The 25,193-nt window shown below is 47.8% G+C and overlaps 1 protein-coding gene across 1 annotated transcript in view; it reads left to right on the top strand.

The window, feature by feature from the left end:
• The window catches only part of HELZ2 (helicase with zinc finger 2), a 45,722-nt gene extending 22,238 nt beyond the window's left edge, over positions 1-23,484 (top strand). The window contains exons 7-20 of the mRNA XM_035122776.3: positions 449-1,235; positions 2,558-2,633; positions 3,596-7,112; positions 8,136-8,221; positions 9,125-9,259; positions 9,621-9,776; positions 10,610-10,754; positions 11,743-11,859; positions 12,550-12,745; positions 14,042-14,176; positions 15,179-15,400; positions 17,008-17,164; positions 18,619-18,786; positions 19,440-23,484. Coding sequence (XP_034978667.3) covers positions 449-1,235; positions 2,558-2,633; positions 3,596-7,112; positions 8,136-8,221; positions 9,125-9,259; positions 9,621-9,776; positions 10,610-10,754; positions 11,743-11,859; positions 12,550-12,745; positions 14,042-14,176; positions 15,179-15,400; positions 17,008-17,164; positions 18,619-18,786; positions 19,440-19,564 — 6,022 coding nt within the window. The 3' untranslated portion in view covers positions 19,565-23,484. The remainder of the gene's footprint in view (positions 1-448; positions 1,236-2,557; positions 2,634-3,595; positions 7,113-8,135; positions 8,222-9,124; positions 9,260-9,620; positions 9,777-10,609; positions 10,755-11,742; positions 11,860-12,549; positions 12,746-14,041; positions 14,177-15,178; positions 15,401-17,007; positions 17,165-18,618; positions 18,787-19,439) is intronic.
• Positions 23,485-25,193: the final 1,709 nt, after the last annotated feature.

Here is a 25,193-nt window from a genome sequence, read left to right on the forward strand (position 1 = left end):
CTGACATCATAACTAGTTAAGTAGTTTTTATACACAACTTTCATACGGTGTGGTGTTGCTTTGTAAACAAGTTTTTTTTGTAACTCTTGCAACATTTAAAAAAGCCTATAAAAAAATAAAAATTCACAGAGAACAGTAAAAGAATGCAGTCTTCCCTAAATAATGGCTGTTGCTCTGAATAAAGTCCCAACCCCTCCGTCTCTCCTATTATACGTCATCCCTGTGTCTGCTTTCTGCCTCTGAGCTTTCTGTTCTATCACCCTCAACGCCCACCTGGTTTTGGGAGACAGGGGTCAGGAATGTTTTCCAAAGACAATGAATCTGTCAGCTGCCTTTCCCCTGGTGCTTTTTCCTCCTGCTTTTCCTCTCCCAATATTTTCCAGCTTCTGATTTGCTACAAGGTTTATGTTTTTTAATTGTTGCAGTAAACCCGTCTTATTTTTTCCAGTGCTGCCGATATGTACATCCGCGAGTATTTCCATGATTATGTGACATCTGGGCACCCCGAGGCCATCCCGTTAAGGGCTATGTTCACCAAGCGTAAAATCAGTGTGGTAGACGCCACCACAAAGCTCTACTGCTGCTTCTCCCAGAACCGAGACTCCTTCCGCTTCCCCACGAAGGAAGAGCTGGGTCGGCACAGGATCATCATCACCACCTCACAGTATTCCCGGGAGCTTGGGCTGCCCCCTGGCTATTTCAGCCACATCCTGATAGACGAGGCAGCCCAGATGCTGGAGTGCGAGGCCCTGGTCCCCCTCTCCCTGGCCACGTTCGAGACCCGCATCATCCTCGCCGGGGACCATATGCAGACGACCCCCAAGCTCTTCTGCCTGCAGGCGGGGGAGCAGTCGGCCGACCACACACTTCTGAACCGCCTCTTCCAATACTACCAGAAGGAGAAGCATGAGGTGGCCTTGAAGAGCAGGATCATCTTCAATGAGAACTACCGCTCCACAGCGAGCATCATTGATTTCGTCTCCAGGCACTTCTACGTTGGGAAAGGGGACGCCATCCGCGCCATGGGGAACATCCCTCCACACCCCGAGTTCCACCCACTCATGTTCTGCCATGTTGCTGGTTCCGCCGAGTGGGATGCCGCCCTCAGCTCCTGGCGCAATGCCTCGGAGATCGGGCAGGTGGTTGAGAAGGTGGAGGAGATGGCCCAGAGGTGGCCGGATGAATGGGGACAGCGGGACTTCAAGAGGATATGCGTGGTCTCTTATGGGATACAGGTGCGTCATGAGGGTTACTGCGTGGTTGGGACTGTGTGTTACGATTGTCCTACTCTTGTGTAGAACCCTGGTAGAGACACATGCCCAACTAGCATGTTCCCTCCCTCCTGGTCGATTGTTCGGGAGCTTCAAAAGCTTTCTCCAGCCCAAACATCACAGCGACTGATACCAAGAAGCATCAACACACTTACAATCCTGCAGAGTATTTGTGGTTTACGTAACAGAACCAATAGCACAGCATTTTGGCTAATCTGCTTTTATTTACATATAATACACTCGGAGTATTCTGCTTTAGCTCCTTCCTCTTTCTCATCCGACAGCAAAGAGAGAAAGAACAAAAGACAATAGCCCCACTTCACGAAACACAGTAATACCAAAACATCCTGTCTCCGTCACTTCCCACACTCTGGAATAAAAACATACACCATCATGTGATAGACAACAATCCCTTGACTGCAAACACGGAGCAGGAATCCTAACACTGTGCGCATGTGCTCAGTGACAGGAGGGGCCACATATTTTTTAAACAAATTTAAATTTAGTTTTACATTGAACATTTACACTCATACATAAATCATAATCCTAGAAATCATAATCCTTGGACTTCCCTCCATGGATTCCATTGTTAATATTTTCCCACCTGCGTTGTATAATGTTCTCCATTTTATGGAAACTTTATTGCCTGGTCACCAAGACACTTAAAAATAAATAAATGCTTGCTTTATGAGCCAGGAGGTGTGTACGCAGCAAGACCAAAGCCAGTGCTCTCCAAAGCCAAATCTCGCAAGCATGTAAAATAACCACATGCAGAATAAGTTGGAAAAAATATTGTAGGTGAGAGCAAAGTTCCATCCTACCCAACAGGATGAGGATAACTATCTATCCCAAACAAATGGCTTTGTGTATCGATATGGAGACTGCTAATTACAAGTGCTCCTGTTAAGACCTTTTTATTTGCCCAAGCCTATTCTCAACAACATTTTAAATTAATCCCCACTGATCATCTTTGGGCATTGTCCTGTTATTTTAACTCTGATTATGTTCCATATTGTATGGTTATTTTTGGTTCCCTGTGCACTGCTCTGATATTTACTGTGCAAGCAGTTTAAAACTCCTTTGAAGCAATAAATCTATAGCAAACAGTGCCAGCTCCCCACTCTCTTGAGATGATTCGCATGCTTCCAACAGCTACATGATAGGCAGAAATGCAGCAGGACCAGTAATGGCAAAAAAGTACATCCCTTGCTGCAGAAAATGCAACCAGCCTTGTTGAAGCAACCTGCCTGTTGGTGAACTGACCGGCTCCTCTTGATTTTCACCAGATGAGAGCAATAAGGCAGGAGCTGAGGAAGAAGCGCCTGGGGGAAGTGATGGTGGAGAGCCAAGAGAGTCTGCCAGGTTGGTACCTGCCCAGGTGTCAGGTGTATTTGAAGCCAAAGAAGGAACCACAGCTTATGAGAAATAAGGATGCTATCCCATAACCCTTTCCAAGCAGCCACTCCCTGTCACAGGGATGGGCCACAGCTCAGTGACAGAGCACATGTTTTTCCACTGCCTTGTTAGCATCTCTTACTCACAAGTAGGACCCTGGCAGAGACACATGCCCGACTGGCATGTTCTCTCCCTCCTGGTCAATCGTTTGGGAGCTTCAAAAGCTTTCTTCAGCTCGAACATCACAGCGACTGATGCCAACTGACATCAGCACACTTACAGATCTGCAGAGTTTGTGCAGCTTTGTGTAACAGACCTCAGCAACCCAGCGTTTTGGCTAATCTGCGTTTATTTGCATATAAACACACGCGGAGCACTGCAACATGGTGCCCGCTCTCTCTAGCATCAGGCAGCAAAGAGAACAAACACAGGACAATAGTCCCAACTTCAGGAAACAGTACACAAACATCCTGTCTTCGTCACTTCCCACACTGTGGAATGTAAACATACACTGTCATGTGATAGACAACAATCCCACAAATGCAAACACGGGGAATGAATCTCTAACATGCCTGTCAGTGTAGACCATGCTCAACTAGATGGACCACTGACCTGACTTAGACATTACTGAGCTACATGAACCCAATGGTCTCGATCCAGCTAAGTCCTGCTGAAATCGATGGAAATGCTGTGAGTAGGGCTTAGTTGCGATACAAGCCCAGGTTGCACGGGACTTGGTTGGATCGAATTATCTGTTTCAGACCACCTCTCAGTTCCCACCTTTAGCCTTTCCCTCCATGATCAGATTGTGGCAAATCTGGGTGCCATTCGAGGGACTCTTGACTGTATCTACCTCTGCTTCATGGTCTCCGTTTGGAAGCCGCAGCCCTTTCCATTTTCTTGCAATTCTATCTTGTTTTTTTTAACAGGGAGGGAGTTCCGCGTTATCATCATCAGCACCATTCACACCAGGGAGAGCCTCTGCCACGTCAACTGCTCCAACCTGGAATTCTTCAACGATGCTCGGATGCTGAACACCATCATGACGAGGGCCCAGTCCCAGGTCGTTGTCGTGGGGGATGCAGTGGCTTTGTGTTCCTTCGGGCAGTGCAGCAAAGTCTGGAAAGGCTTTCTCAAGGAGTGCATTGACAAGAAGACCGTGACTCCTGAAACCTTGACGCTGGAGGAGATAAGGCAGGCGGTGTGCGACCGGGCCAGCTGGAACAGGGGGAGCCCCCAGCTCGAGGAAGAGGGCAGCGACACCGAATCCTGGCTGTCGGATGCAGAGAGCTTGAACGTCGACGACCCCATATTGCAGGAGCTCCTGGACGAGAGCAAAGACATGGTGGTGACGGTCTCTGATGAAGGGCTGATGAACGTGAAGTCCGAGGTGGCCACCGTCCAAAGCAGCAGGCAGGAGTACGTCAGCTTCCACCCACAAACCATGAAGGAGTGTCTGCGCATGAACCCCAACATGTACAAGCGATGTGAGTTCATCAAGGAGCAATTCGACCGAGCGTCTGCCTTCACTCTGGACGACGTCCCTCCCTTGAACATCCACATCAAAGGCCGGGTTCACTGTGGGGTGGGCTTTACTGGGGACCAGGTCTTGGTGGAGATCCTGCAGCCCAGCCTGGGGAAGGCCACGGCCGAGGGAAGTCTCCGCGGGAAAGTGGTGGGGGTTCTGAAGAAGGCTGACCGGGACCGCATCTTCACCTGCATGATGGACGAGTTCGATCCCCGCGTCATGGTCCCCATTGACCAGACCGTCACCAAAATCTTTGTCCCGGGGCTGAGAGATGCACCCAATGTCATTCCCATCCGCAGGGTGGACCAAGGGGGCAAGATCAAGCTGAAGACCTGCAAGAAGGTAACCCAACAACTGAGGAGGAACTGCCTCTTTGTGGTCCAAGTCCTCAATTGGCGGAATGGCTTTTACTTCCCCTTAGGGATTATTACGGAGGTTCTTCCTCTGGCTAAGACCCTAGAGGAAGGGTTGCGTATCCTTGACATAGAATTCTGCCTCAGGAGCAAACACCCACCCTCAGTGAACAAAGAGGTGGCCACATTCTCCTCTAGCAAGCTCTCTCTTACAAAGGGCAACCGGAAAGACCTTCGGGGATACCTCACCTTCACCGTTGACCCCCCAGGTGCAAAGGATCTGGATGATGCCATCAGTGTCCGAGACCTGGGTGACAAATATGAGATAGGGGTCCACATTGCCGATGTAGCTTCTGTGATCCCCAAAGGCTGCGCTCTCGATATGGAAGCGAAGAACAGGGGAGCCACCTACTACGCTCCTGGAAAGGAGCCGGTTTGCATGCTCCCACCTCAGCTAAGCCAAGACCTATGTAGTCTCCTGCCTCAGAAAGATAGGCCTGTGATCTCTCTCTTTGTCATGGTGGATAAGAAGACGGACCAGATGGCGAATGTCTCCTTTGCTGTGTCCACAATCCGCTCAGACCGGCAGCTGACCTATGAGGAGGCAGAGGGCATCATCAAGAACTGCTACAAGGCAGAGGCGCCATCCCTCCACTTTGATACCCTGGAGGATTGTGTTGCGGTTGCGTACCACTTCTCCCGCGTACATCGGTTGTGCCGGCTTCTTGAAGATTGCTATTATGATCAACTGGATGAGGAATGCCCTTTGGGCCAGAGGTGTTCCCACCAGATGGTTGAGGAGTTCATGATCATGTTCAACAGCTCTGTGGGCGAGTTCCTCACCAACAAGGATTCCACCAGAGATCGAACCCCTCTGCGCTGCCAGGGGGAGCCCAACCCACAACAGATGGCTCAGATGAGGGACAAATACAGTGATATAATTCCTCTGTCCACCCACCTCTCGCATCATCTGGGAGCTCCAGCCACAAGGGTCCATGTGGGGACCGGTGGGAAGTTTACCCTCCTGACTTCATTGTGGGACCACCTCAAGTCAGCTGCTGATGCTTGCGATGTCCCCAAGATGCTCGATCTTATTACGACGGATGACATCCACCCAAAGCTGGCCCCGGTGAACATGGAGTTCCGGAAGCTTCTGTCCCGCTCATATTTCCTTCGCTCCAATTCGTCTCCTCAGTCCAAAGTGGGCCACTATTCCTTGCACGTGGACTCTTACACCTGGGCGACTTCCCCCATCCGACGCTACATGGACCTGATCCTCCAGCGTCACATCCTGTCTGTGATTTTAAAGACGCCAGTGCAGTACTCCTCAGACGACATTGAGTTCCTCTGCCACGATTTCAACAGGAAAAACAGCATGGCAAATGCCTATGAGAGGAAGGCCCACACGTTGGAGATGGCAACTCAGCTGAAGCAACAAGCCCAACAGAAGGTTTCCTTTGTGATGTGCGTGGAAGGGATGGCCAAGAACTTCAGAATCATGTTTCCTCTGAACAAGGAGAGCCTTCGAGAACCTCAACTCATCAACTACAGAGCTCTTCAGCTGGTGGCGCAACCGGCCTTCATCGAGGAACGGAACAGCGTGAGGCTGACGTGGAAGAAGAGGATCTACTCCGTGGTGACCTCAAAGGAGTGCACTCCAAAGTCACCAGTGCTGTGGGACAAGAGTGTCTCCCTCTTCAACGTGCAGGCCTGGTGCAACATCCTCACAGCCGTCAGGAACAAAGATTATGAGGAGATGATCTCACTCATTGAGAAAGGCCACAGCACACAGCTGAGAAGTATGGGCAGGATGGAGAGAAGCAAGTGCTCACACTACGTAGAACTGTCACTGGAGATCAGCGCTGGAGATGTTTTGTGCCTCCAGCTCACCACAGATGTCCATCGGGGCTTCCTGGCGCCGTCTTTGCAACTGTGGACGGTGGCGCTAGGCTTCGACGTATGTCTGCAGCACTCTGAGAGGCCCATCGACTGCTTCTCCAACTGTGCCACTCTGGCATCCAAGGAGATTTACAAGGATGCCTCCGATTATCGCAAGGTGTGGCTGCCGATCTCCGACATGGAAGCGGCCTCATGCGCTGTGGCAGAAAACGACTCCATTGTCTTGCACGACATCAAGATCTCCTGGGAGAAGCAGAGGTCAAAGAAAGGACACCTCATGGGGACATTCTCCTTGACCAAAGAGTTCATGAAGGAGTGTGCCATTGAAGTGAACCTGAGCCACTGCTACCTCTGTGTCCGCCTCTCGGGCCTGAAAGCTGATGGGGTCCAGGACGATGCAGAAGCCCTCAGCCGTGGCCTCCAGCAGCTCAGCTTGACTAAGGGAAGCGCTGAGGCTGGCAAATTCATGATCGATCCTGCTACGTACACCTGGGTGGCCCACGGGCGGACCGATGAGTTTGAAGACAACGAGAAATCTGACCAGCGAGGCGCATCGATGGTGCGTTTCAGCATCCATTTTATGTCCATGGAAAAGATCCCCGTGGAGGTCACCCAGGAGACGTCAAGGTTCACCGTGGAGCTGATTCCAAAGTTGCTGCCTGATATGTAAGTCTGCATTGCTCCGAACCATTTTGGGTTGTTCTACAGTCAAATTCCAAGAACTTTTATCATTGCGGATCATAACGGATAGTCAACAGTTCACAATGCTACAATCAGTCTTTGCTAACCTGGTGCCGTCCAGTTGTTTTGGGTTACAACTCCCGTCAGCCCCAGCCGAGCTGATGGGAGTTGTAGTCCAAAATGTGGGGTGGGCACTAGGCCAGCAAAGGGTACAACTTGCCAGTACGGGGCACAACTGGTTTGCAGCAAAGGCGGGAGAGTGCAGTTTGCATGGTGGTGCTGCTCCCTTGCCTTCACTGCCATGGTGAGCAAGTGTGTTGTCACAGCTGGGAGTCCAGCAGAGCAGCAGGGCCCCTCCTCACATATCAGGAGTGGGCACCAATGACCATGAAGCAAAATATCCACACTTTGAGACATTTCCACCACATATGGTGATTGTTCCTTCTTCCTCTTTATGCAAAAGCAACATTGGCCCTCTCCTGCGATACCTCCAAGGCCATTCTATGGCTATTTTAATACAGGGAGAATTTGGCACAAGGGAGAATCTCAGTTTTATTGGCCACTTAAAGGCAAACCTAACAAATCAGCAGTTTCAACTTTCAAAATTTGCACTTCTCCCTAATTGTGCAATGCTCTTTTCCAGCAAAGTAACGTGTGCATAAAAAGGGCATATGTTTGTGAAGGGAACATTCTCGAATGCATGCTCTTAGAGAAAATAAGCTTGCAGAAAGGTGCCTTTTATGCAAAAATTGCACACACAAATGTGTATATCTGGAGAAATTCACACTAAATTGCCGGTGAATTTTCACGAAGAGCTCTTTTAAAAATCACAGGGAATGTGAGGAACCAAATACAAGATTAGAAAAACGAGAAACCGAGAAATCTGCACATTCTCCCACCCCTAGCTGGAACCTCTCCAGACTCGTCCCTTCCTTCCCCCCCCCCTTCCATGCCATCCAGCTTCTCAGTGGCTTTAACCCCACACAACATTTCTTCCTTTTCCTGCAGCCGGAAGGAGAATGCCATTTGGAAACTAGAGCACGCGACTGAGCTTGCTAAGCAAATTGCCCTCGGCAAGGAAATCTCTGAAAAACGTAAGTGGAAGCCAACTATAGTGTTTAATAATATCCATAATAGGCTTCGATGCTCCAAAAGCAACCATTATTTGGATTGTACATTATTTCAACATTGCATATTTACATTGTTGTAACCCGCCCCTGGGATTTTTATGTTGAAGTTTGCATCAGAAATCTTATCCAATATTGTCACTGTCTGTATTTTCCAATAATTACTAGGGTTGATTGACTCATGTGCCTTTTAACCGATTGACCTGTTATCTACACAAATGAGTTTGTATATCACCAGAACCTTCATATTAGTTGTTATTTTGAGACGCTCAAAATAATAATAATCTTTAACACTTTTGTTAGGGCTTGCAAGATTCAGGGTGCAATTGCATGCACGCTGATCAGAATTTTGCTGTCAATTTGAGGCACCAACTCGGAACTAGGGGTGGGGGACAAATTTGCTCAGCGTGGGAGAAATTTCTCCTGGGGATTCAAATACAGAGGCTTAACATCCATTTCTCTGGTCAGACTCTATTCCAGGCATCCCCAAACTGTGGCCCTCCAGATGTTTTGGCCTACAACTCCCATGATCCCTAGCTAGCAGGACCAGTGGTCAGGGATGATGGGAATTGTAGTCCAAAACATCTGGAGGGCCGAAGTTTGGGGATGCCTGCTCTATTCTTAAACAGTGGGGACTGTTGTAATATGTAATAATGCATTGAATAACATGCAAAGTCCTCAAGATGCATACTTTAGTGTTGAGCGATACTTTAGGGATGAGTGATACCATTTAAATGTGAAATTTTCATGCACTTTTTAAAAGCGGGGTGGAGCAGATTTATGACTGAGTGCACGCGAAAATGATGCAATTGATGTTTTGGTGATTTGATGTCTGTTTTACCTTGTTGTTGTTGTTTTAAAAATACACAGCAGTGAAGAAGTCTAAGTTCTGGACACTCAAAAGCTTTGATCTTCCTGGAAGCTTCCGGAAACTCAACCCAAGCCAGAACCATGCCATTTCAGAGGCCTTGAGAAAGCCTTTCACACTTATCCAAGGCCCGCCAGGTGAGTTGACAGCATGGGCGGGGGGGGGGGGGTGCACAGTTGAGTCTTGGCGGAGTGGGGTGTCACTGCTATTAAATCTGCCCCAACTGTTCCATGACTTTATTTATACATATCTCATTAAAAATCCCATTAGTAGTTCAGTAGAACCAGCGCCAAGTCAGGGATATCTGCATTGGTAGCTTAGTGGGTAGAACATGAGACCCTTCGTCTCAAAGAGTGGCGCGTACAAGCTCCATGTTGGGCAAAAGATTCCAGCATTGCAGGGGGTTGGACTAGATGACCCTTGTTTTCCCTTCCAACTCTATCATTCTATAATGGCAGGCCCCTCACTGCTATTTCCCCCTCCCACCTCCTCATCCAGGGACTGGCAAGACCGTGGTTGGTGTCCATATCGTCTACTGGTTCCATCAGCTGAATCTGGAAGATAAAGGGAAGGACCCAACTCTGGATCCTGACAAAGCGAAGAGCCACATCATGTACTGTGGGCCGTCAAACAAATCCGTCGATGTTGTTGCTGGTAATTGTCTTTGTTGAGTGCAGAAGATCCATTCTTGCATCATGGAGAAGCAGCCAAAGTGGAGATTATCTGGGGTGTAAATTGATCGGGCTGTTCCCATCTCAGCTGTGCTCCATCCTTCTGCTAAGACCCCTCTGTCATTGAAAGTCTACCCAGTACATTTCCGAGCACAATTCAAAGTGTTGGTGCTGACCTTAAAAGCCCTAAATGGCCTCGGTCCAGTATACCTGAAGGAGCGTCTCCACCCTCATCGTTCTGCCCAGACACTGAGGTCCAGCGCCGAGGGCCTTCTGGCAGTTCCCTCGCTGCAAGAAGCCAAGTAACAGGGAACCGGGCAGAGGGCCTTCTCGGTTGTGGCACCTGCCCTGTGGAACACCCTCCCACCAGATGTCAAAGAGAAAAACAATTACCATACTTTTAGAAGACATCTGAAGGCAGCCCTGTTTAGGGAAGCCTGCCCAGAGTGGCTGGGGAAACCCAGTCAGATGGGTGGGGTATAAATAATAAATTATTATTATTATTATTATTATTATTATTACTACTACTACTACTACTACTACTACTACTACCCTGTTTCCCCAGTTTATCCCCAACAGCCCAAGATCCACCTATTCCCAACACACTCATGCTGGTGGGTTTTGACTGCACGGTTGGAATGTTTGCGAATATTCTGCGACTTCGTAGCAGATTGTACAGCAGGCCCTCTCAATTGACAGCCGAGTTTAATTTGTTGCATAGGAACAGCCTAGTGTCTGTAGCATCTTAAGCTTGGGGTTGCTTTTAATAGCCTGCAGAGTTCATTTTTCAGCCTAGCTGTTTTGCTGCCTCTGCAGAGATGCTGTTGAAGATGAGGAATTCTCTGAGGCCCTTGAGGGTGTATGGAGACACTATAGAGACCATGGATTTCCCCTACCCAGGAAGCAGCCTACATGTGTCCCGGAAATCCCAGCGGGACTCAAAATCCAAGCCGGAGATCAGGTTCGAACTTCAATTTCCTCACAACATTTTTCTAATGGTGCTTAAAGTTAAACCTGCTTATTTATATGATTTGGTACAGCTCAATGTTTCATTTCTAGTGAGAATAATATATATAGAACAGATGGGGTACCAAACCATAGTTTGGTGCTACAAGGTTGATCCTGGATGCAATATTTGGCTTGTGCACTTCCCCTTTTCCTTTCCTTGTCCCTGTGTTGAATTAGTTCCTTCCAGGTTTCTGGCAAACCATGGTTTCCCATTGCATTCTGAAGAGACAAACTCTGGTGTGTGCTTACCCTGAAGACTAGGGTTGCAACTGCAGTTTGAAGTTTGCAGATCTGGATGTTGTGGCAACCTATATTTTGGTGCAAACCAGGAAGAAGCCAAATAAGCCAAGAACATTGGGTGGGGGAGAGAGGGTGGGGTGGGGGTGGAAAGAGAGTGTTGCAAATGAGCCCAATATTCCTTCCAGACTTGAGATTAAATAGCATTTAGTTGATTTACAGTGTAATCCTTCACGTGTTCATTTGTAAACAAGTTCCACCAAGTTTTCTGGGGCTTTCTCCCACATATGTGTGCTAGGATTGCAGCCTCTGCATTTTTACAGATCAAATTAAAACAAATGACATTTTAGCAAAGCTAAATGCAGGTGCTTTTTGAGATACTGAAGCGGGTTGGAGAAAACTTAATGAGCCCAGGCTACCAACTTACAGGCAAAGGCCCTCTTCATATATCTTTCCATTTTGTCTAGCAACAACACATCAGAATCCAAAACAGCCCTAAAAAATGAAAAGGGAGCCTGATTCTCAGTTTTGTCAATAAACTGGTCCTGTTGATTGTCTAAAGCTTTAATTGAGTAATTAAATGATCTTAAAATATGTAGCCCTAGTAACTTGGAATGATTTGAAAGAAAACTCGCAAGGGACAGCTCTTATTGCTTGAGCATTGTGTTTAGTCTTTAACTTAAAAGGTAATACTTTCTGCACAGGGACATAACTCTACACTACGTGATCCGTCGTCCATCAAACCCTTTTGCGAGAGAAATCTGTGAATTCGATGCACGTGTGAAGAGAGAAGAGGAGATAGCAGAGGATGAAGTTAACCAGTGAGTGCAGCACAGACCGAGTTTTCTGCCAAGCCTTCGATGGAGAAACATTTTATCTTATTATTGCTTTGATTTGCATTCTGAGATTTCAGAATCAGTCCTTCAAACAGTCCTTTGGTGATAGGCAGTCTCATGGGCCCAGTTCAAATATAATGGGAAACCATAACTATGTGAATGAGCCCTGGGGGCCTTGCACTCTCTGGGCTCCCTTTCTAATGTGTGTCAGAATAGGAGACTGAAAGCTCCTGCTAGTGATTTGTAACAAACCACAGTAGCCTGTGATGTCTTCACTTGGAGAAGTATGGTTTGCTTGAACTGTGGTTTGCTTGAACTATAGTTTTGACAACAAGCCAGGTTATTAAACCTCACTTTGATTCTGGTTTGTTCTCACTAACCAGTTTCAGCAAACCACCATTTCCCAAGCACGGACATAACAAAGAACTGTGGTCTTGTGGGGAAACAGGATAATGGGCTAGATGGACTTTGCTGTAATTCAACGGGACTCTTAAGTTGCTCAGTTGTGTATCTATAATGGGAGGTTTTCGGCGTAGGGGAGCAGAAGCTAGACTGCCAGAGTGCAGAATTGTATAGAGTGCAAAATGGATTTAAAGGGGAGGTAGAGGCATCTGCCTCCCTGTATGGTTCTGGGTCATGTCGAGGCGCTGAGCTGTCCCCATTGCGGTCTTGCAGTTATAAGCAGTTGCTAAACAAAGCCCGGTCGCATGAGCTGAAGCGCCATGACGTCATCCTGTGCACCTGCACCACTGCCTCCGGACCAGCCCTGGTGGAGCACCTGCAGGTGAAGCAAGTGCTGATTGACGAGTGCGCCATGTCCACTGAGCCAGAGACCCTCATCCCGCTGGTGAGCTACAAGAAGATGGAGAAGGTGAGCCTGCCGCTTACGATTACAGCCACGGCTGTTATGCTGAGGGCTCGTTTATTTAGATATCCATTAAAGTCCAGACAGGCTTCTGTTTTATTTCTTGAGGTTGCCGCCAGGGTCCCCTGCAGATGGCTGCTGGGCTCCAGCTCCTGCAACTGACTACTGACCAGGCTGCTTGGGAGTTGGCAAAGTGTGTGTGTGGGGGGGGGCATGTGCAGGCGGCACATTGCCAGCCGCCGATTTAATTACTCATTCATTTGTTCAGTTTATTACACCAGTCACCCGAAGGTATCCAAGTGACTTAGAGCAAATAAAAATCCACAATACATAATACGACGGGGAGGGAATCATATAATACAGTGGTCCTCAACTGGTGGTCCGCAGACCACGGGGGTCCATGACACATACCTGTCTATTGTCAGGAACTTCCTGTTTTTGGCGGCTGTGAGATCGCGGCACCCAAAAATGTGTGTTTTTTGGGCTCCGTGCTCTCTTGTGGTTCATGTGACTTGCACATGTGCTGGGACATGTTGGAGGGTGTTATTATTATTATTTATTGAATTTATATACCGGCCTATACCCCATGGGTCTCAGGGTGGTTCACAGAATAAAATCAAGATACTCACATACCAAAAACTACCACAGGAGGTATCAATATTTGCAGAAGTTGGGGGGTCTGCAGTACTTAGAAAAAAGGAGGTCTGCAGTACTTAGCTAATTGGGAACAACTGATATAATCCATTACTTTTTTTCCCATAACTCCATGGGGACGATGACCCCATAGCAGCCATATAAATAGTAACAAACAACATTAAAGGTAAAGGGACCCCTGACCATTAGGTCCAGTCGTGGACGACTCTGGGGTTGCGACGCTCATCTCGCTTTACTGGCCGAGGGAGCCGGTGTACAGCTTCCAGGTCACGTGGCCAGCATGACTAAGCTGCTTCTGGCGAACTAGAGCAGCACATGGAAACACATGTGCTTTCGAACTGCTAGGTTGGCAGGAGCAGGGACCAAGCAATGGGAGCTCACCCCATCGCGGGGATTCGAACTGCCAACCTTCTGATCGGCAAGCCCTAGGCTCTGTGGTTTAACCCACAGCGCCACCTGCTTCCCGTCAATGCACATTAGCAGCTCTCAAATAATAAACAAAGCAATACCCTGACTCACTAATTAGCAAATAGACAAAACCCCAACCTCCCCCCATTCACATCACACCAACAAGTTTCGCCCGCTTTGCAGTTGACCAGGTTGCTCCTCCTCAACATAGCGGGCATCACCACAATTATTTCCTTCCAGGTGGTCCTACTGGGGGATCATAAGCAGCTGAGACCCGTGGTCCACAATGACTTCTGCAAGACCCTCGGGATGGAGACGTCGCTCTTTGAACGCTACAAAGACTGGGCTTTGATGCTGGATACCCAGTACCGCATGGTAAGGGACAACAGCTGCTTGTTGAGAAGTTGAGACGAGGCTGGCAAAGCATGGCGTGGCCCCTCCTGAATTCTTTGGAGGAAAAGAGGAATTGCAGCAGGATGCACAATAGTGTGTTCACCTGTTCTGCCTTTTGCTTCTTGCTGGATCTGTCCCCTTGTGCTGGTTTATGCTAGATCATTGGTGTGTGTGTGTGTGTGTGTGTTTATCTGTTTCTCACATGGTAACATATCCAATATGGTTGTTTACTCGGCATGAGTTTTAGTGCTGATAGCTGCCCTGGGGTCGCAGGAGGACACTAGTAAATGCCGTATTGGTCCGAATATAAGCCACCCCCCAAATTCTGATCATGAAAAGTTAAAGTGTGGCTTATGTTCTCGACCTTACGCTGCCGGCAAAGCGACACACCTCCCCCCCCCCCCCCGGAAGCAGCCCTGGAGCGTGGGGCAACCCTGCCCAGCCTGCCCGCCACTCCCAAGCCTCCCCCAAGCCACCAAATTTTAAAGGTGCGGCTTATTTGTGGGTGCGGCTTATATTCAGGCCAATACGGCAAATGAATTATTGCAGCCCTTTGCTACCACTTTCTCCAACATTTGGTATTCAGAGGTAGAATGCCACTATATATGGCAGTTCCGTTCAGTGGTCATGGCTAAGAGATGCCCGGCATCGTGGAAAGGGCTGGTTCCATGTCGGGATCCTCAGGAGAGAGATTGAAAATAAAACTACTGATGCCTTTATACAAGCCTGTGCTGCAACCACACTGGACTTTATCACCTAATAGTTTTAATTGTTACTTTAACTGGTGGTTGTGTGTGTGTGTGCCCCCCCCCAAACTTGCTCGTTTAACCCTATAGTTTATGGATGTTAATGATGTGTGGATATTTTATAACTGATTTTTAGACTTGTAAACTGCTTAGAAGCCATTTTGGCACATAAGCGGCTTATAAATTTGCTGCTGCTGCTGCTACTAACAACAAATGCCTCCCTTTTCCATCCCATCAGCACCAGGACATCTGCCAGTTCCCCTCCGAGGAGTTTTACAACAGGAGGCTGAAGACCTGTGCCAACTCTGCCCGAGGCCACAGCACCCTCTTCCACAAGGACAGGGCCGGCTGCTGCGCCATCATCTTTGGCCACATAGAGGGGAGAGAGAGGAGCCTCATGGTCTCCACAGAGGATGGCAATGAGAACTCTCGGGCCAACTTGGAAGAAGCGGAGCAAGTGGTGAGTAAGGAGTCAGGGTTTGGCTCCCTTCGGCTGCCCCTTGTGAGGAATGCACTGAGAGTAAACCCCGAGGGGAAAAAATCTACCCTCTACCTTACAGACATCTTCGGGTAGAAGATAAGGCTAAGGCAGGCATGTCCAAAGTCCATTTCAGGGGCCTAATCCGGCCCGCCAGTCGGTTTAATCTGGCCTCTGTGGCAGTTTATTTCCTGGGGTAAAATCCCCCCCAAAGCTCAACAACTTCAATCCTAAAAATTGCTCAACAACTTGTCGACCCTCACTTTTGTTTTGTTTTGTTCTGTTGTACGATGTACATTGTTTTGTGTTGATATCTTGATATGGGCCTATGGCCGTAATAAAGTATTGACCATGTCGACCCTCACGCATGTTCACTACATCAAATCTGGCCCTCTTTGAAAAAAGTTTGGGCACCCTTGGTAAACCCCACACAAATCTGGATTGGAGCCTTTAAGGTGGCTGGATGGCGCCTTGTCTGCCTCCTTCCAGCAACTCCTGCAGCCAAGCTGGTGCCAAACGTCTTGCTCTGCTTTCCTTTGGACCACACCAGTCAGGCTGAGAAGGGGGTTCTTGTTGTCTGGGCAGCCTAGGACCTCCATACACACTGCCCAGTCTTGCACCCCAGGGAGGTATCCTTGGTGCTACCAATTGCAGCAAAAACAGCATGGAAGGCAGCAGTTACAAGTTACCAGCCACAGCAGGCGCTGTGATTCTCCAGCGGTTTGACTTCACCCCCAAAATGCCAACATCTACCCACCATCCAGCAGTTATTCATACAGTGGTACCTTGGTTCACGAACTTAATCCATTCCGGAAGCCTGTTCTTAAACCGAAACCATTCTTAAACCGAGGCACGCTTTCCCTAATGAGGCCTCCCGCTGCCGGTGCCCTTCCACCATTCGGATTCCGTTCTTAGACCGAGGTGAAGTTCTCAAACCGGGACACTACTTCCGGTTTTGCGGAGTTCTTAAACCGAATCGTTCATAAACAGGACTGTTCTTAAACCGAGGTACCACTATTATTTGCTGTATTTATACAGGTCGTCTAGTAACATGCTATTTCTGTGACTCACAAGAAATAAGACATTAAAGTAGAGGAACCAAAGAAGTATATACCGGCATAAACCCTTTTCAGCCTGCAAAGAAAAAGCTAGTTACATATCAGAAGTTAAGAACCCAGATTTTAAAGTTTATTTCCTTGTGTGATTTGATTTTTGTTTTTTTAAATATTGCAGCAGGCTCTCTGCTGTTACAATTTTGACTCATTTTTATCTTCATCAAGTTCCTTGTGTACCACTTAGAGAGTATTGCAATTAGCCAGTGTATAAGCTGTCAAAATAAATGAATAAAAATAAATTGAGCTTCGGGATAGCTTTGCAGGGGCAGCCAGATGTTGATGGACTTGCATTGCCCATCAACCCTGGTCAGCAGTCAGGGGTGATGGGAGTTGTAGTCCCAACATCTGGAGAGCCAGACTTAAATTGGAGACTCAAGCAGGTTTCCATCTGCCCGGTGCATCTTGGGTTCTGTTTCTGAGTCACGCTGTTGTGGGTGAAGTGAACAAAGATGTTGTCTTCTCGCTGCCTTTCAGGTGAGGATAGCAAAGCAGCTGACACTCGACAGAACCACCAAACCTGCCGAGATTGCCATCCTGACTCCTTACAATGCTCAGGTGGTCGAAATCAAGAAACAACTTTCCCAGGCAGGGCTGCGAGATGTCACCGTTTGCACCATCATGAAAAGCCAAGGTAATTTTGTTAGGAATAATAGGAGGAGAGATTAGAAAAGAAGATCAAGTATTGTTTATGTATGCGACAACCGCGGCTAGGACATTGTTAGCCCAAAAATGGAAATTACAGGAACTACCTACAATTGAGGAGTGGCAGATAAAAATGATGGACTATGCTGAACTTGCTAGATTGACTTGCAAGATCCGTGACCAAGGGGAGACAAGGTTTCAAAAGGACTGGAGTAAATATGTGGACTACATGGAGAAAAACTGTAGATCTTTAAAAACTCTTGCAGGATTGGAATAAATCCTACGAATTGACTAAAAAGTTAAAAAGGAACTGCAAAAACGGGATTTAATAAGAAACCCGCATGGAGGGAGGGGGGGAGTCATAGCTCGGCAGAGCAAGGTATAAGATGGAAATATAAGATGTTTGGTATAAAAGATTGTTTTATTTTATTTTAATTTGTTAAATTTGGAAAATTGGAATAAAAATTTATTTGAAAAAAAAAAAGCCAAGGTAAGTCGCGCCCGTGTGACACGGGGCACTGCGTTTTAGCCAGCACGACCTTCCTGGCGTTAATGCCCTTCACGCAGTGCATAGTTAACTGTGGAACTCTCTGCTACGGGAAGCAGCGATGGCCACCAACCTAGGTGGCTTTCAAAGAGGATTAGACAAATTCATGAGTGGCAACTAGCCGTGATGACTGTTGGAGGCAGCGATCCTTCTTAATACTACTTTCTGGAAACCACGGGGGGGGGGGGAAGAGGGCTCTTGTGCTTAGGTCCTCCTTGCAGGTTTCCCACGAGCATCTAGTTAGCCGCTGTGTGAACAGGATGCTGAGCTAGAAGGGCCTTTGGCCTGGCCCAGTAGGCTCTTATGACCTGAGAGGCAGCCACCCTGCACTGGGAAAAACATCCTGTGTCTGCACACAAGCGTTTATAATTATCCCTACGGCTAATCTTCCCTGCTCTTCCCACTCCCAACTGCTACATAGCTGTGTAAGCAATGCAGGGGAACAAAGATTGTAACTTCCGTTTGCTGCAGCAAGGAACTGCTCTTGATAAGGTTAAGTGCACCCCACTTGGGGCTATCTTTTTCTGATAGCGCAAGGCAAAGGGAAGAGCTGGGGAGTGCTCATCGTGCTCGCCGGCGAGCAGAACTGTGGATGAAAAGTCACTGGCCTAGAGTCATCCACCCCACGCTAGTGAGTTAGGGGTATTCAGTATGCCTCTGAGTCAGTACTCAGAGGTATCCAGTTCTCCTCTTAGTACCAAGTGAACCCCAAGTGAGGAGGATGCTGTTGCACTCCTATGCGCTCCCCAAAATGTGCATCTGCTTGGCCACTGTGAGGCCAGGATGCTGGGCTAGAAGACACTTTGGCCTGAACCGTGGGAGGGTTTCTCTTCTCGCGTTCCTACAAAGTTCCTGGGTGGAGCAGGGCTCACCGTGTTGCAATTTCTGGCCTCCAGGAAGCGAATGGAAGTACGTCCTTGTCTCCACCGTGCGGTCTTGCGGCCGTTCCGACGTTGACCGGAAGCCTACCAAAAGCTGGCAGAAGAAGCACTTGGGTTTTGTGACCGACCCGAACCAGGTCAATGTCTGCATCACCCGGGCACAGGAAGGGCTCTGCATTATAGGTAGGTGACCTGTAAAGGCACGTTGGGCTTAAGGGAAACAGTGAGAGGTGGGCAAGTCCGTTGCTGTGGAGCCTCTTTCTTGCTTGAAAAGATGCCTTCTTAACATAGCTGCCAAGTCTCCCGTTTTCCCCAGGAAACCCCCGATTTTACTTACCTTTTCCCGGTGGTCCCCCGTATCACTTCGTCTCCCGTTTTTCTCCGTTATTTTCTCCTGCTGGCGGCCATTTTTCCCCCTGATTTGCCCTTCTATGGGCACCAAAAATGGCCGCCGCCGGCTTCAAAAGTCGCATCTACGCATGACCGGAAGTGCGTAGATGCGACTTCCGGTTTCGGCGGCGGCCATTTTGGTGCCCATAAATGGGCGGGGCGACACTGGAAGCTGCGTCGGCGCACTTCCGGTCATGCGTAGAAGCTACTTTTGAAGCCGGCGGTGGCCATTTTTGGTGCCCATAGAAGGGCAAAGCGACACCGGAAGTTACGTCGACGCAACTTCCGGTGTCACACGGCTGCCGGTCCCGGATTCTGCAGTCCGGGACTTGGAAGGTAAGCTTCTTAAGAGGAGGAAGCTATGAGGAGAGGGATGGACTGCTTTTCATTGTTGCTTAACTCTTCTCTCTTCCCCCAACCCCCCCCCTTTCCGGCTTTGCTTACAGGAAACCGATACCTCCTGGAGAGCAACCCTTTGTGGCGCAGGCTCCTCGAACACTACAGGACCCGCAAATGCTTCACGGCTGCCACTGAGATCCAGGTCATGAAGGCGCAGGCAATTCGCCGATGAGAACAAATGGCTGTTTTGGGGGGGGGGAACCCATCTGCGTTTTTAAGGCACCTTTTTAACAGACACGATAATTTCTGGCAGAGGCAGAATCAGTGGCCTGTCTAGCTCATGGGAACGGCTACTTAGATGGCTACCGTGCAAAGAACATGCCTCTGTGGTAATATGCAAGGCGCTACCGTTTTAGCCATTCAGCCGGGAAGAAAGCACAACGAACGACCTCCAACCTTATTTTGGTGATTGCACTAGTTTGTGGGCCAGCACAGCACCATATGGCTCAGGCAGCATGAGCTTATGGTGGGCCTGGGTGGGCCTGACTCTGACATGCTGCCTTCTCGTAAACCAAGGGTCATGGGGGCTGCATGAGGTCTTGGAAGCTGGCCTTCTCTGGATGGCACCACTTGCCACACCGTGCCGTTTTCTGAATGCATTCCTTTTGATTTTGTGTATATGTGTAGAGAATCTTTTAGAATTGGGGGAGGGGGGGAAATGTTGGGTGGCTCTGTGGACACACCGCCTGTCCAGTTTGGGAAGTGCATCTTAGCTTTTTTGCTTTGGGGTCCAAATGGATGCTGTAGAAAACCAAAAGGAGATCCTAAATGGATTGTTCAGGATCCTGCTGCCTGCCAAAGGAAACTGCACCAGCCCAGCTCCAATTGCCGCACCAATTCCTTGCTCAAAACGAGCAGACCAGCTTAGTGCAATTGGGGACGAGAGACACCACAATGTATAGAGGACCAGGTTAAGTTTTTGCTTTTTTAATAATGAGGCCATCACAGCCATTAAACCCAAATCACTTACTCAGGGTGGCCTCTCTCCTGGGGAACTTTTTTTGTACAAATGTTTTTAAAGCGGCCATTTTAAATTTTACTTGAAAAGTGTTTCCTCCTGGCAAGAATATAATGTATATTTTTTGTAGCTTGGCTTTTAAAAAGTTGCACCTACTGTAGAACTGCAAACCCTGTGACACTTTGTGCTTTTCGACCCACCAGCAATTCTGGACATGCAGTGCAAATCTCCAGAAAATGACCTGGCGTGCCAAGAATGACCAGGTGTTGCAAAGTAGCCTTTTCTCCACACACACACACCGCCCATGATCTCTGTGCGGGCCTTGATGGTGTCATTTCCAATCCAGTGCCGGGTCAGGCTAGGATAACTGAATGTAGCTGCCCAGCTTTGCTGGGTACCGTCTCCCAATATTGCATGGCTTTGAGAACCTAGTTCAACGGATCCATGTGCATTGCACTGTTTCCACACGGGTTGTGTGAACTGCACGATAGGAGAGAAGAGAAGGCTTACCTTTTATCATTCCATTAAGTGCCTACCTTAAAACAGAAAGTCTGCATGAGGCTCAATGCACAGGGACCTTGATGCTCAAACTGAGTTGCCAGTCAGCTTTTGCTGGACTTAGCTGTTCTGGCCTGGCCTCATCCAGCTCTGCAAAGCCCACGGAGGTGAATTGAGCCATGTTTGTAGTACCATACTGAAGCTGGACTACTTTTTCTTCAACAGCGAGGGTTGTGGGCACCTCTCCACTTTTGGTGATGTATATATGGGGCTGCTTTTTAACAGCAGGTGGGATGGGATGAGGGTCTTAGAATTCTGCAAGCAGCAAACCTAATTCTTGTGCAAACCTTTGGAATTCCCTTTCCCTTAGCATGAGGGTTTTCCCCCTAGAAATGTTTACTTATTGCCAGCAGTCTTTAATAGCAATAAAAAAAAGGGGGGGAGAGACTCTTTGCCCCTTAGTTCTACCTCGATTGTTTTAAATGTGAATGTTTGAACTTTGTTAGTGCAAATGCAGCTTCGTGAATCATTCTGCTCTGGAACGGGAAGGAAGTTTTGGACAGGAGTCCTGATCTTGTAATAACAGCAGCGGATGCATAAATAAGGAGCAAGTCGGTACACAGACATAATCGTATCCTGGTACTCACTCGCCCTTTCTTTGTGCAACGGTGATGGAAGCTTTTAAGCCAGCCTTGGAAATTAAAGCCGCCAGCCCATTTTCACTAGCCTTCATGCTTACTACATGGGTAGTAAGCGGCATAAAAAGAAAATAAGTGGCACATTTTATTAAATAGAAAAATAAAGCTTTCATCGCAGGCTACCCGGAGGGCGATCCTTACTCGTCATAGGTGACTAGGCATATGGCTGTGTACATTTTCATTTTAAACTCGCCCCCCCCCTCTGTGCCCTGACTTGATATCTTCCCTGCCCGCATCCTGTCTCCCTTCTGCAATCTTGTGCTTTCCAGATGTTTTGGCAACTCCGGCCAACATGGCCAGTGAGAGTTGCGGCCCCAAACGTGGAGTTCTTGGGAAGGCAGTAAGATTGGTTGCTGTAAGCCACAGGAAGGGAGGGGGCCCTTGTGCTTGAATCCTGCTTGCAGGTTGTCCCACAGGCACCTGGCTGGTCACTGTGAGAACAGGATGCTGGACTAGATGGGCCATTGGCCTGATCCAGCAGGGCTGTTCTTATGGGAGACACCAGGTTTGGGGGGGGGCTGCTCTCTGTTCTTTCTGCCCCTTCTACATTAGCTACTCTGCTCCTGGCCAACTCTGTTTCTTCCTTCCTTCCACTTCCAACTTTGTGCCTTATACAGTGGCTGCTGCATACCTGGCAGAAATCTATTACCTGCACCGTTGCTCCTTCCCAAACCACAATTGCCTCACCTTTCCCTCACCCTTCTGCTAGGTTAGCGAGCTGTTGACTCCCGCTTTCCCCCATCTGACCAATATCTTTATCCAGAGGACACAAGCTAGGTTATAGCAAGGAGATATAAGGTAAAAATCTTGTGTTTCCCTGTAGCATTGACCTCGGGTATACATTCCTGCTGGAAGTTTGTAGTCCACAGTTCTACGTGGTTGGGTCTGATGTTGGAAAGGCACCGCTAGGCACAAACCCCTGGGCTCTTCTACTGCACATACTTGCTGAAATGAATGGGGTGTATGTAAGTGGGGACCTATGCACAAGTCTGCATTGCAGCGGGTTGGACTAGATGACCCTCGGGGGTCCCTTCCAACTCCACAATTCTGTGATTCCAAGTCCGATTCATTTCAGTGGAGCTCGCAAAGGAGAACTTCCTCCTGGAGTCTATTGTGAGGAGAAAACGCAGCAGTAATCGGCTGTGTCCTAGCCTCAGCATCCAGCGACTGCAAGTAATTCACTTGCTTTTCGTCTGTAGAATTTTATTTTCAAATAGCTGCAATGTATGTGCTTCAAAAAGATGTTCAACACTGAGTATTTTAAAAAGTATTTAGAGGTTTGTGCCGTGTATCGTCCCAATACATTTCTACTTAAGACAATCAGTATAAAGGCAGAGGCAATTTAAAAACGAAACAAAAAAACTTTTTAGTGCAATAAATGTTGTTTAAACACAAATGAAGCACACAGTCCAGACCTGCCCCGCAAATGAACTGAGTGGGGCCCGGCTCTTGCACAGCCCCCATGCATTTCATGAGTTTCCAGCTGGATTGCGCATGAAATGTTGTTTTTCTGTGAAAAGGACTAAAAGACAGATGAGCCGTAACCATAGAATCAGAATTGTATGCGTTGGAAGGGACCCAAAGGGTCATCTAGCCCAACGCCCAGAAATACTAAGTTACATGCTGCTTTTATACATATACTGCTATCTTTACTTGTTGAGTTTTGATTGTATCTGTTGGATTCCATTTTTAGGATGCACTGTATTTTTTAAAAAAAAACTGGATTTGCATGTACAATTTCTTAAGCACCCTTTTTGAGGGCCTGAAATTAAATTTAATAGATTTGAAGTTTTAATATCTATAAATTATGGCTCCTTGTACTATTTTTTTGTTTCAATTTTCAGGATGATTAAAATACTTCTGTGATGTTTGTATGAACCTTAACTTTTTCAATGATGCTGATTGTATTATGTGAAATAAAACTTTTCTGAATTCTGATTGGGGTGATGAATTATTTGGGGTGTGTGTGTGTGTGTGTGTGTGTGTGTCAGAGAAGGAGTCCTTCCCAGCAAACTCCAGAGAGGCGAGAGATTGAACCTGAGACCTTCCATATACAAAGGAAGGAGCGTTCTACCTCTGAGCCAAGGCCCCTTCACTTGAGGGATCACATTTTTTAAAAAATGCTCCAAACTAAATAAACCCCCCACAAAGTGAAAGGTAATGGTCACCCCCACCTCCAAAAGGGTATTGCAGTTGGAAAAGGTTCAGAAAAAAGCAACGAAAATAATCAAAGGGGTGGAGCAACTCCCTTATGGGGAAAAATTCCAGCTTTGGGGGAAAAAATTTAGTTTAGAGAAAGGGCAAGTAAGAGAGAACATGACAGAAGTCTATAAAATTATGCATGGAGCAGAGACAGTAAAATAAGAATTCATGGGCATCCAATGATACTGAATGTTGGAAGGATCAGGATAAAAGAAAACTTCTTTACATAGTTCATTGTTAAATTATGGAACTCTGCTCCAAGCTACAGGGTTTATGCCCTTAGCACACACAGGCTTATTTAATTGTTAATCAACAGCCAACAACACAAGAGCCCCACAATACATTGGCTCCCAGTACATTTCCGAGCACAATTCAAAGTGTTGGTGCTGACCTTTAAAGCCCTAAACGGCCTCGGTCCAGTATACCTGAAGGAGCGTCTCCATCCCCATCATTCTGCCTGGACACTGAGGTCCAGCACCGAGGGCCTTCTGGTGGTTCCCTCATTGCGAGAAGTGAGGTTACAGGAAAGGCACAGGGCCTTCTCGGCAGTGGCACCTGCCCTGTGGAACACCCTCCCATCAGATGTCAAAGAGAAAAACATCTACCAGACTTTTAGAAGACATCTGAAGGCAGCCCTGTTTGGGGGAGCCTTTAATGTTTAACAGACCATTGTATTTTAATATTTTGTTGGAAGCAGCCCAGAGTGGCTGGGGAAACCCAGCCAGATGGGCAGGGTACAAATAATAATAATAATAATAAATAATAATAATAATAATAATAATAATAATAATAATTATACGATATTTATGATTGGATTTGGGAAGTTCTTGTACATGTTAAGAACATGAGGAGCCTGCTGGAACCTGCCAGGGCCCATCTAGTCCAGCATCCTGTTCTCGCAGTGACCAACCAGATGTCCGAGGGAAGCCTGCAAGCTGGACATGCACTTTGCTCACTTGTGATTCAGAGGCATAATGGGTGGAAGGAGGGCATAGTCATCCTGGCTTTGTAGTATTTTGTATCAAAGTAGCCTTTGATAGCTTTGCCCTCCTTGGATGTTTGCAAAAAGCAGCTGGACTGGGGCAATGGGGCATGTGGACTGGGACTATGGCGCTGGGGGAGGACGAGAGAAACCCACCCGCCATATTCCCAGTGATCCCTTGTCCCCCAAACTGCTGTTGGCCCACTTAGGGGAAATTTACAGACACCTATAATTATGAGCATCTTCAGAGGCAAAATGATGCTGAGTGAAAGGGCTGATCTCCCTCTCTTCTAGTCCTATCCTACGGTTGGAAGGGACCCCCAAGGTTCATCTAGTCCATCCCCCTTCAATGCAGGAATCTCCGCTAAAGCATCCATGACAGACAGCCATCCAACCTCTGCTTAAAAACCTCCAGTGAAGGAGAGAGTCCACCACCTCCTGAGGGAGTCCATTCTACTGTGAA

This window comes from Zootoca vivipara, chromosome 7, assembly GCF_965207765.1.
Source record: "Zootoca vivipara chromosome 7, rZooViv2.hap1.1, whole genome shotgun sequence".
Lineage (NCBI taxonomy): Eukaryota > Metazoa > Chordata > Lepidosauria > Squamata > Lacertidae > Zootoca > Zootoca vivipara.